The sequence below is a fragment of the Electrona antarctica genome (assembly GCF_951216825.1).
Source record: "Electrona antarctica genome assembly, chromosome: 1".
Lineage (NCBI taxonomy): Eukaryota > Metazoa > Chordata > Actinopteri > Myctophiformes > Myctophidae > Electrona > Electrona antarctica.
In genome coordinates, this window is record NC_136806.1 from 50,324,421 (window position 1) to 50,337,758 (window position 13,338).

Below are 13,338 nucleotides of genomic sequence, written 5' to 3' on the forward strand. Positions count from 1 at the left end.
GATCAATGACATATTTACAGTTCTGAGATTGTAAGACTACTTTGGTACTTATAATGTAGCAAATAAAGTATTTTCAGGTTGAGATACCGATTTTTATCCAATTAGGAGAGAGAACTCACACAGGATTAAAGTGAAATTAGAAACGAGAAAAAAGCAGCTGGAAAACAAAAATTAAGCTGATAAATGGGTACTATTGGCTGAAATTGGCAACCTGAAAATGTATTTTCTGTTTATTCAAAACCTGGAGAGTAGTGAGAGACCACTGTTAACTGAATACTGTAGCAATGATTACGAATTACAATCAGAATAATAGAGCTTACATTTTTTGAACAAAAACATTGTTTTAACCAAAAGATATCACTTACCCTAACATTAATTCAGAAGGGGCAGCTATGACTTACTCCTCAAAATCTCCAACTTCATGAAAGTGTAAGATTGTTGACATCATGTTTGGATTCCTGTCCCTTGGATCTGAGAGGTGGCAGCAGTGGGGAACATTTTCTGATAGACAGAATACTCCTGTATTTCCAGGTGTTGTAATAATTTCAAAATTGCTGATTCTATTACAGGCACATTTGTAACTGTACTCCAACTAGAAAGTACATTGTCTTAGATTTCCTTAAATGAAAATTTTGAATCTCATTAATGCAAATGTTATTCAAGTAATTAGTTAATTTACACTCAGACTTTACATTTTCATTAAGTATTTTATGTATTCTGTATAAACAGCCACATATATTCAATATCAAGTTTACACCCCTCCCCAACAAGCGTCTAAATGTGCCTCATTTCCCTTTAAAACTAATGTTTTCTACAACACATTTTTGCAGTATCAAAAGATAGTATTTTCCCTTCCCGGTAAAGAAAAGAAGAACATCAATCCTATCAGATGTGCAAACTGAAATGATCAGTTAGTTTGATAAAACTTCTAAAACATTTACCCACTGTAACAGTTTTTATTTAAATTCATACATTTCCCTTTAAAAAGCAAACACTCATTCACGACAAGAAATGCAGGACCACACATATAACTCATCTCATACATAAACCAACATATAAAAACACCACATAAAAAATATCAGTCTACCGCACAAATACAAATGACAAAAATGCTTGTCATAGGTTTACCTCAGTTTGGACAGTTGAACAGATTCACCAGGAGAATATGGGAGCCACAAACAAATAGATTTGACAATGACAATACCAGTTCCTTGAGGTTAAGATTCACACTTCCCTGTTGAGGTACAGCATTACAACATGAGGGTGTAGATTGGTCCTTCAGCGATTCCCTGAATAGCCACTTAAGCCCAATGCCATCACACGCCATGAACAGATCATCTATTTTCTCTGCACAACATAAAAGTATAAATTAAGCAGATAGCCCTACATAATGTTTTGAGAATTGCTGCCCCCCCCCCCAACACAGGGGACAGCAGGTTTAATGTGGTTAATGACTCTGCAACCTGAGAACAACGTACGGTATAAGACGCACAATATCACAGAGATATCTCAGCTTTGACTCAGTTTAGCCTTGGTGGAAAACTCTTCGCTGAGCTTGCGCATGACATCGCCGTGGCTCTGTCCTGCCATCCGCTGGCGTACGGTCGCAAAGTTCTCTTTGACAAAGTTGGCGAACGGCGTGGCAGGCCGCTGACTGGCCGCGTTGAGCAGGACAAACGTTCCCTTGCAGTGTGCACACGCAAACCGCTCCGTGTCCAGGGACTTGGAGTGACGGCCGATGCTGTGGAGAAAGAAAAAGACGTTAAAGCAGCTCTAAGTAATAACATGACATTTTTATGACATTTTTTCTTATTAATTTTAAATTCATACAGCCAGCAATGGGTTAAACCAGAGGTTAACAGGTGGTCCGTGGACCACTGGTGATCCACGGAAGTATTGCATGTGACCATGAATTTAGTAATGTAGGCTTTGTTGTTGTTTTTTTCTCCCTTTCCGCTAGTTGAGAAACAGTGAACTGAATGACCTGGTGACCTATGATGACCATCCATGTAGTCATTTACTTACAAGTTGGAGGTCAAGAAATTCAACAGAAAAAGGGAGTTCAGTTAGAATCTCAAGAGTCGGAAGTGCACCGGATTGTCTGGTTGAGTCATCATCATTATTATTATTATGAAAAAATATTTGTAATCAATTGGTTGAGAAACAGTGGTATGTATACACATGGGATGCATAGCAAGTGTTACAAAAGCACAAATCTTAGCCCATATCCCCACCCAACACAACAGTGGTCCCCAGGTTTATTCTAAGTCAGGGTGGTGGTCACAATCAGTTGGAAACCCCTGGGTTAAATGCTCCCCAAAAAAAAAAAAAGTTGTCTCTGTGACACCTCTAGGGGCCGCAGTCTGCATTCAAAGGACATGAACAATACATGAATTTGACTGTCCACTTCCTGATTGGTTGGCTGATTTGCCTGCAGAAAAGGTTTGGACCAATAAAAAAAAACTTCTAGGAAAATCTTTGAATGCAGACTGCGTCTCCTAGAGGTGCCAGAGACTACTTTTTTTGGGGGAGCCTTAAATCCACTGGTGGCTGTCTGAATATTAAAAAAAGGGAAAAATATTATTACTTAGCTACCTTAAAGACTACACATACTGTACATGTAACATTGTATTGTGTCTAGGACTATAGTAGGACCCTCTCTAAAACGAGATGGTACATCTCAAAGGGGTTATTCCTAATAAAGAATCATCAACTGTACATATATTATCCATAAACACTCTGAAGGGTGGTCGAACTACATATATCCTCGGTCAATAGTTTTTGTTTTCACTGAAAGAATTAGGATACACATGGATTCAGCAGAATGTGACGGAGAATGTTTGAGGCTTGAGAAGTGGCAAACAATCATAGACATACATCATACAGGTTAAAGAAAAATGACACAATGTAAAAAAAAAAAAAAAAAAAAGAACAGCTTGCACGTACATGTTCTTGCAGCGGACACACTGGTACTGGAACTTGTACGTGATGTCGTACGTGTGACAGCGAGTGACCACGGGCAGCTCCGGGTGTGCCAGCGTAGCCTTCCTGGCGTAGATCTTCCAGATGCTGCCGTGGCCGTCCCTTATGCCATGGATCATCCAGGTAGCAGCGTGGCACATCTCATGAACCAGCGTGTCCCGAAGACGTTCTACGAGGAAGTTAAGAATTAAAATGGGATACTCGTCAAAATTGTATTTAAAAATAACGACAACTGACAGCTAATTAGTGTGAAAAACAGAAACATACACTAGATACTAGTTCGTAAGCGGGGTTGCATGCACCCCCAACTACATCATGCAGACTTGGGTCTGATGAATAAGACATTTTAATGAAATTAAATTGCCTAAATGATATGCCAATGGACAATGCACATGTGCAATGTCAGATTGACGACTGATCAACTCACAGAGGAGAAAAATGTACCGTTTTCTCCATTTCATAGTAGCCAGTGGTTCTGAAAGTGGGATCTGGGACACCCAGGGAGTCCCCAGCGAAATAATTGATCGAAAAGTACACCTACAGGTCTGTAGATCTGAGAGTTATGGGGGTCTGTGGCATGGTAATGCAATAACAAACTGGGGGGATTAGTTAGGGCTGTCACGATTAGATTACAAATTTAAGTTGACGATTAATTATCACACAACTAAATTTGATTAAGGATTTAATTATGTTTTTTGCATTTAACAATGGAACGTTACAATTTTTATTTCGGTTTTTATCATAGTTATCATAGGTAGTTATCATGAAACATGCATAAGCTAAGAACAGTGGAATATCTATATAATGAAACTATACATATAAACTATACATACTACTATACTATACATATACTATAAAGTGCTACTATGACTACATAAAATGAAATTCTAGTGCTGTCTACGTAACATGCTATAAGTCTGTATAAAATGCTATCTAAGTCTACATAAAGTTCTATCTAAGGGGCTAGGGTAAGTGCCACGGGCCATGATGGAGTCTGAAAAGGTGGGTTTTCAGACTACGGCGGAAAATAACGTAATAAAAAAAACAATAATAATAACTTAAATATACAAAGACATCACCGACACATTTAATACTTTTTCCATGTTTTCTTCTTTTTTATAAAATGTACAAAATATCAGAAATATTAAATGGTGCATGTATAGCGCCTTCATCCAAGGCGCTTTACAGAGAAGAGATTGTGCATCACAGTCACACACAGTCACACACAGTCACACACAGTCACACACACACGCACACACACACACACGCACACGCACGCCGGAGGAAAACATGCAAAAACCTGCACATCGGGAGAAATTAGGGGTTCAGAGTCTTGCTCAAGGACACTTCGACACCTACTCTGGGGTAGCCCGGGTTCGAACTTGGAACATCCGGTCACTCTACCCCTGAGCTACTGTTAAGCTTGTAGATCTGCCATTTCAGACATTTTTGAAAAATGGAAACGCTTGACAATTACGCAAAAACAATTGCGATCATCTCAAACAATTGCGATTAGGCATAATCGGTAGGGGAGCACGATTATGAAATTATGACCAATATCCAATCTGATTATTTGCATGGTCATATCGGCCGATACCGATTCAGATACCGATTACATTATAAAAATATTACATTTTAACTCATTGCTGAATTTATTAATTTACATTTTTGTTTTGCTGATGAAAGTAGAGTAAGCCCCCTTCCCCACTAACAGCTGACGCTCTTAAAGAGACAGAGACAGGCAGACTGGCTGCTCTGCAAGTACAAAGCCATTGACGGTCAGATTATTATTGTGTGTCTATCGGTGAAAATAATCTGGATTATTTTTAGCCCGACCGATACCGATTTGGCATTTGTATGGCCGATAGCGCCGATTTTGACATGCCTGCTGGGGGGGGGGGGTCCTTGAAATGAAAACGTTTTGAGAACTTAAGCACTGGGATAGGGACAGATCTTACCTGCAGTGTCGCACACTTTGTCCGACAGTTCAATCCGCGTGTAGCGGCTGCCTGCAGGGGCTCGGTGCTGCCCGCTGATGCAGTACCCTGCAGTCTTCCTCAACTTCTTGTTCCAAGTCACCGACATATCAGCGGGGAGCTGGGAAAAAACACCACATCACATCAGGTAAACAAAACAATGAATACAATTAACCATTATTTTAACCTTTAGCTGTTGAAAAATACCAGATCTACAAGCTCGTATCGAGCTTGTAGATCCGATATTTTTGAAAACTCGTGAAAACGTTTTAGAACTGATGACGGATTAATTTAGGAAAACTGACTTGCTGTGCAAGCTCATTTATGTTGTTGAAAGCTATGATGACTGTTTCGAAGTCTCTAGTCCCTGGAGAAAAATATTGTTTCAGAAAACAAATGTCTGTCCACGACTTCATGAATATTAGCCAGATAAACAGAGATTTTCAATATGCGTTTACCTGAAACTTAAATAAAGTCTACACTACCAATCAGGATAGAGAACGCAGTCAGGATACAGATAAAAAAAGTGGAATTGTAATTGTAAGTGATGACTGATGACAAAGAAATGAGCTGACAACATTGGAACTGGAACACTATAAAAGCTGATAAATGGCTACTCTCGCCTGATTGGCTGGAATTTTGTCGGGTAAAGGCTTTAGTTTAGACATACTATTGGTCCGACTGTCATTAGACCGACAACCTACCTCAAGTCTTCAATAAATATCCAGACAGGAAACACAGAATTGCTGGAATTATTTAACCTAAATCTGACCAAAAAACCAAAGGCACAGTCACAGGGAAAAGGTTTGCCCCCTCCTATGCAAAAATGTCTCTCTGGGAAGACATGGCCAAATAATGCAAAAGAAACATTATTAATTGTACAGCATTTCATGACACGTTGACACATGGAATTTGTGCCTTGGAAGTTTGTGGATTACAATCCAATCAAACCTGGACAGAGGGGGAACGGAAAATTACAGATAAGCAGTGGATATTAAAAATTAAACACCACATTTCCACAAGGCCTAACCAATCCTAATGGTAAACAGGGGAGCAAACATACCATTGAATCCTAACCTCTAAATTGCTCTCAATTAGAGCAGATAGATACTCCCATGGCAATAAGCACAAAGAGCCATTTAGATTCAAAATCAGACCATGGTCTGATGGTCTGATTTAGACACTGATGGGTGTATGTAATGGGTGTAGGTAAAAATTCTTAATCCCCTCAACGGTGGTGGCTCAGGGGTAAAGTGGCTGGATGGGCTCCCCCAGAGTTAGTGGCGAAGTGTCCTTGAGCAAGACACTGAACCCCTAATTGCTCCTGATGGGCTGGTTGGTGCCTTGCATGGTTTCCGCCGCCATCGGTGAATGTGTGTGTGAATGGGTGAATGTAATGCACAATCTCTGTAAAGCGCCTTGGATAAAGGCGCTATATAAATGCACCATTTACCATTTTAAACACTGAAGTCCTTAAACCAGAAACCTAACCGCAAGCAGCGGAGGAGCGCATGTTCGACCGCATGTCGGTCCGTTGGTGTGTCTAATCTGCATGTGCATTTTGTCACCTACCTGAAAATGTATTTTATTTTTTGTTTATTAAAAAGAGCTGGAGAGACAAGGAGACCCCTGTTATTGAACAAACACTATAGCAATGATTTCTCAGAATATAGTGATTTAACCTTTTAACAAAACATTTTGTTTTAACCAAAAAATATAAATTTACCCTTAACCCTACTTTTCCACCCTAGTATATACTGACAAATAGTGGCAATAACCGATCGACTACACGTAGGAACTGAACATACTGAACTAGCTCTACCAGCTAGCGAAGAATAAGATTTTTCGTTTTCCTTTCCCACAATAGGGAGTCAACAACATGCGGAAATGTTTACCTTGTCGTCGAACACACTGGAGTTGAATAGCCTGTACAGTCTGCTGGTCAGCTCTTCCTTGTTCTGTTTGAAGCAGCGGCCATAGATGGAACCCGGCTCTGACAGCGACTGGAGGAAGCACCCTGGAGTTCTACAGACTGGCACTCTGTCAACACAAGAAAAGTGATCTTTTAAAAGCGAATACACAATAAATAAAAAAACACCAATACATACTATATAGTAGAGGCCGGGGCAGTCTTTAGAACAGTGGTTCCCAAACTTTTCAAGTTGACATGCAAAAGAGCTCATTAGACGTCTGCCCAGAATCCAATCCAAAATAGTGAAAATAGCAGGTCTACAAGCACACAACACACTTTGCGCCGCAAGCTTGTAGATTGGCTACTTTCACTACTTCTTAAACATTCGTTTTTTAATTTATGGAATTTCTTCGAAAGAAAATCATTGGATTTTGTTTTTAATTTAATCAAAATCCTATTAAAAACAAAATAACAAAAAATAAAAATGTGTTTGGGAACCAGTGCTTTTTAGAACACCTTGACAGATGACGTGCCAAATGTCTCTCCATAAAAGTAGCACTCAAACCACTCGCCTGCTCAGTGGGACAGCTCTGGGCTCCGTCTGGCTGAGCGTGGGTTTGTTGTAGACAGCCGACTGGCCCGGGGTCTTCACATGCAGTGGCATTTCCCCCAGAGACCGACCCTTCGGTGGAGCCCTCTGTCCCTTTACGGGTGGGATCGAGATCTTCTTCACAACATTCAGAGGCGTTTGCCCCGGCGTCAGAGAAACCGGAGCTTTCCGTCCCTTTACAAGCGGGCCCGGGGTCCCTGCTGGGGTCTTCACGTTCAGGGGTGTTTGTCCCTTTCCGGGTGGAACGGACGACGGAGGCTTCATGATGGATCCTGGATTCAAGTCAAGAGATATTGGCCACTTGTGTGATTGTGGTGTTGTTATGTTACCCGTGTGGTGATACTTAGGCGAGGCTGTGCTGCTCAGCTTTGCATTCTTCATCTTCAGTCGTTCCAGCAAAGACAGGAACTCCTCATCAGAGCTGCTGCTGCAGTCATCCAGCTTGGAGGGAGCCGAGCGAATGCTCTTAGGAGGGTGAGAGGATAGGCTGGTGGGCCTATGCGTGGAGTGAGTGCTCTTAGGAGGGTGAGAGGATAGGCTGGTGGGCCTATGCGTTGAGTGAGTGCTCTTAGGAGGGGGAGAAGATAGGCTGGTGGGCCTATGCGTTGAGTGAATGCTCTTAGGAGGGTGAGATGACGGAGATGATGGTGTCGAGGGTTGGCTGTCATCTTCATCATAGTCTGGACTGCTGGTGACTACCGTGGTGGATAGTTTTTGGGGCTTGGTGTGACGAGTACGCCAGGTGCTTTTCATCACAATACCGCACTCGTCATCATCATCATCATCATCAGTGAGGAAGACCGGGGAATCCCACTCAGAAAATGGCCGTCTCACCGGAGCCAGAGGTGTAGCCGGAGTCTTCTTTATCACTATAAAAGAGAAGAATAAAAACGAAATGGGCCTTAATCACAAAATAAATTAAATTTCCAAAATAGCCTATTGGAAAAACAAAGGCTATGATGCTGGGGTGAATTTGAATGTGTCAGTGACACATTCAAATTCACACAATAAGTACACATGTGTGTGAAGAATAGAGGGTGGGGGAGGGGGGGACAAAGGGAAAATGTTGATCGTAAGGAGAATAAACTCCAATAATTCAAAAGATTATGAATGCCACAATGTCCATGGAAATGTGCACAAGTACATTGTAATATAAAATCTGAATGTGCACACAATTTGAAAATGAGGACCAATGTGTCATTTCTCAACCATTTCTGACGCGGGTGGCTCGCCGGATTCGGGCCGGCACCCTGGGTGCGTTCCTGTGGGTCCCCCCCCCCCCCCGCCCGGGGACCGCCACACGGAGTTGTTTGTTCTTTTTTGCACTCCATTGTCTATTCTATCCCTTTGTTTGCGGTTTGATGTTATCTATGCTGCTGCATTGTCTGAAGGAAGCAACAAAAAAAAGTTTTACTCTTATGTACCTGTACACAAGATGTAACAATAAAGTACAGCCTTGAACCTTGAGCACCGGATAAGCTTGCAGCGAAGATAACAGTTACGCAGGGTTACCTATAGCAGACGGCTTCGTCTGAACAAAGTCATCGTCAGATGATACGTCGTCCACTATGAAGTGTTTCAGGCTGTGGGGAAACAAGTATTGGTCAGCATTTCACAATACATGGTATTGTGTCAGACAGCATTGAGATGAGCAGTTTAAGGAAGACTGTGTTACAAGCTTATATCCATAGCTTAAATCATACTATTGGTCAATACACTGACAATGCACAAGAAGTCAGTCAGCGTTCTGTATCGCTGAGGGCTCTGCCACTCTCAACCATATCAAAAAGATTAATCATAACAACATGAACATACAATGACCAAAACTTCAAAACACACCTGTCTTCACTGGCGCTCTCGGGTGTTCTCTGTGGCTTGGATTTAGGCGTTTTCATTCGGTTGACAACTTCAACATGACAAGGACAGACAACAACACAACACACTTTTCATTATCATCCATTGATGGAAACTTGCACTTTTCCAATGAAGTGCTCGCCAAAACATATAAACTCTGAAGGCTGATTTATGCTACTGTAACTATCCTTCCCCTGACACATTTTCATATTTGCGCTAGAAAAAAAGCCATTATTTCAAGTAACATTCGAAAGGGTCCCATGACAAACTGACTTAAATCCGGAGTACTCACATGCCTCAAAGCCGTCATCACTGTCTGAGCTCAGGAACACTGCATGGGAAGATTGGGAACTACAGAGAACGCAGGTTAGCAGTTAAGACCACATTGAAAGATTTACTGCAGTGACGGTGTTGACAAATGTTTGGCACACATAGATAGGTATATAATATTATATTTTTTAGGTCTATTTTGGAGCTTTTTATGCCTTTATTATTGATAGGACAGTAGGCTGAAAATGGGGAGAGAGAGACGGGCTATTGACACGCACTATTCTAAGTGTCTGTCACAATCGACAACCAACTTTCTTTTGAGGAATCAGACTCTTGGTGTGGAAAGGTGTGTAAATGCACCTTAGAACGAAATATGCGCGGAAACAAGTTTAGTGAATGATGCCTATTATCGATTACTAATATTAATATACAAGCTCACACAATGCCTCACATTGTGACGCATTGTGAGCTTGTAGATCTGCTACATGGGATTTATCTTACTGTGTAACCTTGTTCTTACCGGTCTTTCTTCACAGCACTACAGGGATTCTTTGAGCTGCCTTTGACTTTGGGTGTAGCCCTCTCCTTCAGATCTGAGGATCCATCAATCAAACTTCAACATTCATGTATGTATGGTGTAGCACATTTTGTTCATTACATTTTTAAATATAATACTGTGTATGTCTGGGCAATACATTGATATAATATAATAGATATTGTGATAATGAGACTAGATATCATCTCGATCTGGGACTTGAGCTTGTACATATGCCACTCCATATCATCATCCCAATATAATATTCAATGATTTCGCCAAGCCCTGCACACTCACAGAAAGGGAATAAAAATAGGCATTTTAGTATTAGATTTCTTTATATGCCATACTACTTTTATAGGATGATGCTAAAGAAAGTGTGTGTGTGTGTGTGTGTGTGTGTGTGTGTGTGTGCGTGTGTGTGTGTGTGTGTGTGTGTGTGTGTGTACAAGTGTGTTTTAAGGTTTCCTTCTCGGCCAACAGGCCACTAATGTCAGACCCAGTCGGTTCATATATGAATGTAAGTTAAACATGACGACAGAAATACCGGCGACAGACATAACGGGACTTTGAACCTCAACCGAAAGCCGTCCACATCTTGGTACTTACACAGGTCAAACTCCTCATCGCTGGACTCCATCAGGACGTTACTTCTGGAGGGTTGGTTCTCCTTCTCGTCATCTTCACTGTCAGACGGCAGGTGTTCAACGGGAGAAGCTGCATCCACTGTCCCCATGGCACTTTGCTTGAATTGCTTCCACATCTTTCCCTCTCGCTTTTCCTGTACAACATTAAAATATATTGAAAAAGACAATCAACTAGGTGCTCAATGGAGGTGCAAAAAGTTAAAAAAGTGGTCTGGTGCTTCAAAGATCAAAGGGACTAAAATCGACTTTGTGTTATGGACCCTTAAATGTCACCAATCTTTAAAGATGGAGTTCCGTGATTTATTTCCACCCTAAAACATGATCATCAGGTATTATTTATTTATTATATATGGATGACGATTTATTGTTCAAAAAGTGTACAGTATTTGTTAAAATTACGGTTTTATGTGGACTCACACACACCAGTTCATTAAGTACCTGGTTCGTCTGGTGGGTGGTGATATACCTGAACTGAAGCTGCACCCACAGCTGTTGTTGTATGATAAGGGGGTGGGGGGGGGGGGGGGTTAGGGAGATCATAGATATATATGAGGGAGAGATGTCTGATATTGTGATGTCACTGTATCACTGTTTTTTTCATTGGCACGACTGACTGTCAAGGTTTCAGAATGAAAAATGAAGTACTGTCACCTCAGTGACCTCATAAACACATGCAAAACTGGAAAAATCATGAAAACACAAAATCACGGAACTCTATCTTTAACTCTTGAGTGTAAAATTAAACCAAATACTCTCAAGAGTTGCATCTTTGTTCAGTTAAACATCTGCATTACTTAATAAGAAGTCTACACAATTAGAGAATATAATTGTAATTTATATGATCAACGTTGGCCTCCTATGATATAAATTATACTAACATGAACCTTGACATGAAAAGCAGAAAAGGGTTGAAAACAACCACTGCGTTAAAGTTAAAGAGCTGTAGATGTGGAGTGAGAGACCCGTACGGCGTACTGAACAAACAATAAAACAGAATAATCAGACCTTTAACTGGTCAACAACTACTAAACCACGTTGTTTAAACCTTTTATATATTATAACTTTGAAACAATATGGTATTGGTAGGTATAAGGTAATATAAGGTAGGCTTTAGTCGGCGCTGTTAACTCAAATACGCTTCAGTCAGTCTCAGTCATGTCTGACTCAGTCATAATGTCTTTGTATAATCTGTCATACCGTACGTTTCATATGAAAAATAACCAATACATTACGTAACAAGTAGATAGTGTAGTGTAGTCCAGATGAATTAATGCATAGTAGTAGTGTAATTTACACTGGCTGAGGCGGTGTGTGGCTGTGTGCACGATTGTATGTCGGCCTTTTGTTTAGGAAATTCAAATATTTAAACCGGATGTTGACGAGGGCACTGCCATCTTCTTCTGTCGTTTTATCGCCGTTTGCATCCTCACCTGCGTTGTATTACGCCATCTACTGGAACAGTGGTTCTCATCCCTTTTCATACATCTCCAAATTAATAATAAATATATGTAGCCTAGTACTACCGGTACTTTAGTTTAATAGAATCTTTGCCTGAAACGAAGTGTTGACCGATTGTCACACAAACCTAGCCGTTTCGGTTCTTAAAATCAGTCCAATGTTTTCCATTTAAGGGTCTTTTAATCTCTATGCAGTAGTTCCTATCAATATAATTAAAAACACAAAGCATAATAGTTTACATACTACAAATGAATCCGATAGTTAGAACTCTTACTATATATATTATCAATACGGTCTATAAAACAACTAAATTCTACAAAAAAAAGCTCAATACAAAATATGTAAGTTTCACTGAGGTCTCATTCTAGATCGTCTTCAACGTTTTTCAGACAGCTTAGTTGAGGCGAATCAGGGACCCCTGCTTTACCAACTTAAAAAAAAAAAAAAAAAAAAGCCTAAGTATCATCTTTATCCCGCAATCATACACTGCTATTGCTTTTACTCGTCAGCGATTAGACTGCTGAACAAGAGCTAAGTTTGATGTCTGAACTGAAACTGATGCATGTTCTAATAGGGACTCATTGTATTTATACTCGTACATGCATTCACCCATTAACTTGTATTTATTATGCACTCACAATTGTCATGTTATGCACTTTATGCTGTTCTCTCTACCCTTAAGTTTTAACTGCAATATGAGTCAGCACAACCAAGTTTTTCATGTGACAATAAAGATTGATTCTGCCGATTCCGATTCTGCTACTGAACCCCGTCTCATGCTTTGGTCGCCCAAGGAAAGACCCATCTCCTTCAGCTCCATCATCACGGTCCTTCGCCAGGTGTTCTTCATTTTTTGTTTGACTCTGCCCCTCTTTCATTTCCCAGTTGGAGTCCATCTCAAGGCAACTTTGGGTATCCTTTCTGGGCATCAATCAATGGATCTTGGATTGGGTCTTCTTGAAGGGTCTGTGTTGCTATTGTTGCATGATGACAAAGGACTGAATTCATTTAAGAAAATAATATTAACCAATGGAGATACAAGGTCTCTGCCGCAAAGCGACGATTTAACCCACACTTTTACACACCCACCACAG

General features: G+C 40.6%; 1 protein-coding gene across 2 annotated transcripts; it reads right to left on the bottom strand.

The window, feature by feature from the left end:
- Window positions 1-936: 936 nt before the first annotated feature.
- On the bottom strand, window positions 937-12,179 carry gcna (germ cell nuclear acidic peptidase). Of its 2 annotated transcripts, none has more exons than XM_079507950.1 (11): window positions 12,024-12,179; window positions 10,749-10,920; window positions 10,125-10,197; window positions 9,627-9,685; window positions 9,320-9,386; window positions 8,993-9,063; window positions 7,443-8,349; window positions 6,854-6,998; window positions 4,941-5,079; window positions 2,947-3,151; window positions 937-1,741 (listed from the first exon to the last, which is right to left on the bottom strand). In XM_079507950.1, the coding sequence occupies exons 2-11, from the start codon at window positions 10,900-10,902 to the stop codon at window positions 1,510-1,512; spliced, it is 2,052 nt and encodes a 683-aa protein (XP_079364076.1). In that variant the 5' UTR covers window positions 10,903-10,920; window positions 12,024-12,179; the 3' UTR covers window positions 937-1,509. The 2 variants fall into 2 exon arrangements, with proteins under 2 accessions (XP_079364076.1, XP_079364077.1); XM_079507951.1 differs by having other exon boundaries at window positions 12,019-12,174.
- Between the last annotated feature and the right edge of the window lie 1,159 nt (window positions 12,180-13,338).

What these genes read in the sequence shown, in the direction of transcription:
- gcna (XM_079507950.1), bottom strand. Translation starts at nt 10,902, where the DNA reads ATGTGGAAGCAATTCAAGCAAAGTGCCATGGGGACAGTGGATGCAGCT. An exon ending in TGATGACGGCTTTGAGGCAT is followed by an intron (nt 9,387 to 9,626) that starts GTGAGTACTCCG and finishes GTCATGTTGAAG; the next exon opens with TTGTCAACCGAATGAAAACG. An exon ending in GACGAAGCCGTCTGCTATAG is followed by an intron (nt 8,350 to 8,992) that starts GTAACCCTGCGT and finishes TCTCTTTTATAG; the next exon opens with TGATAAAGAAGACTCCGGCT.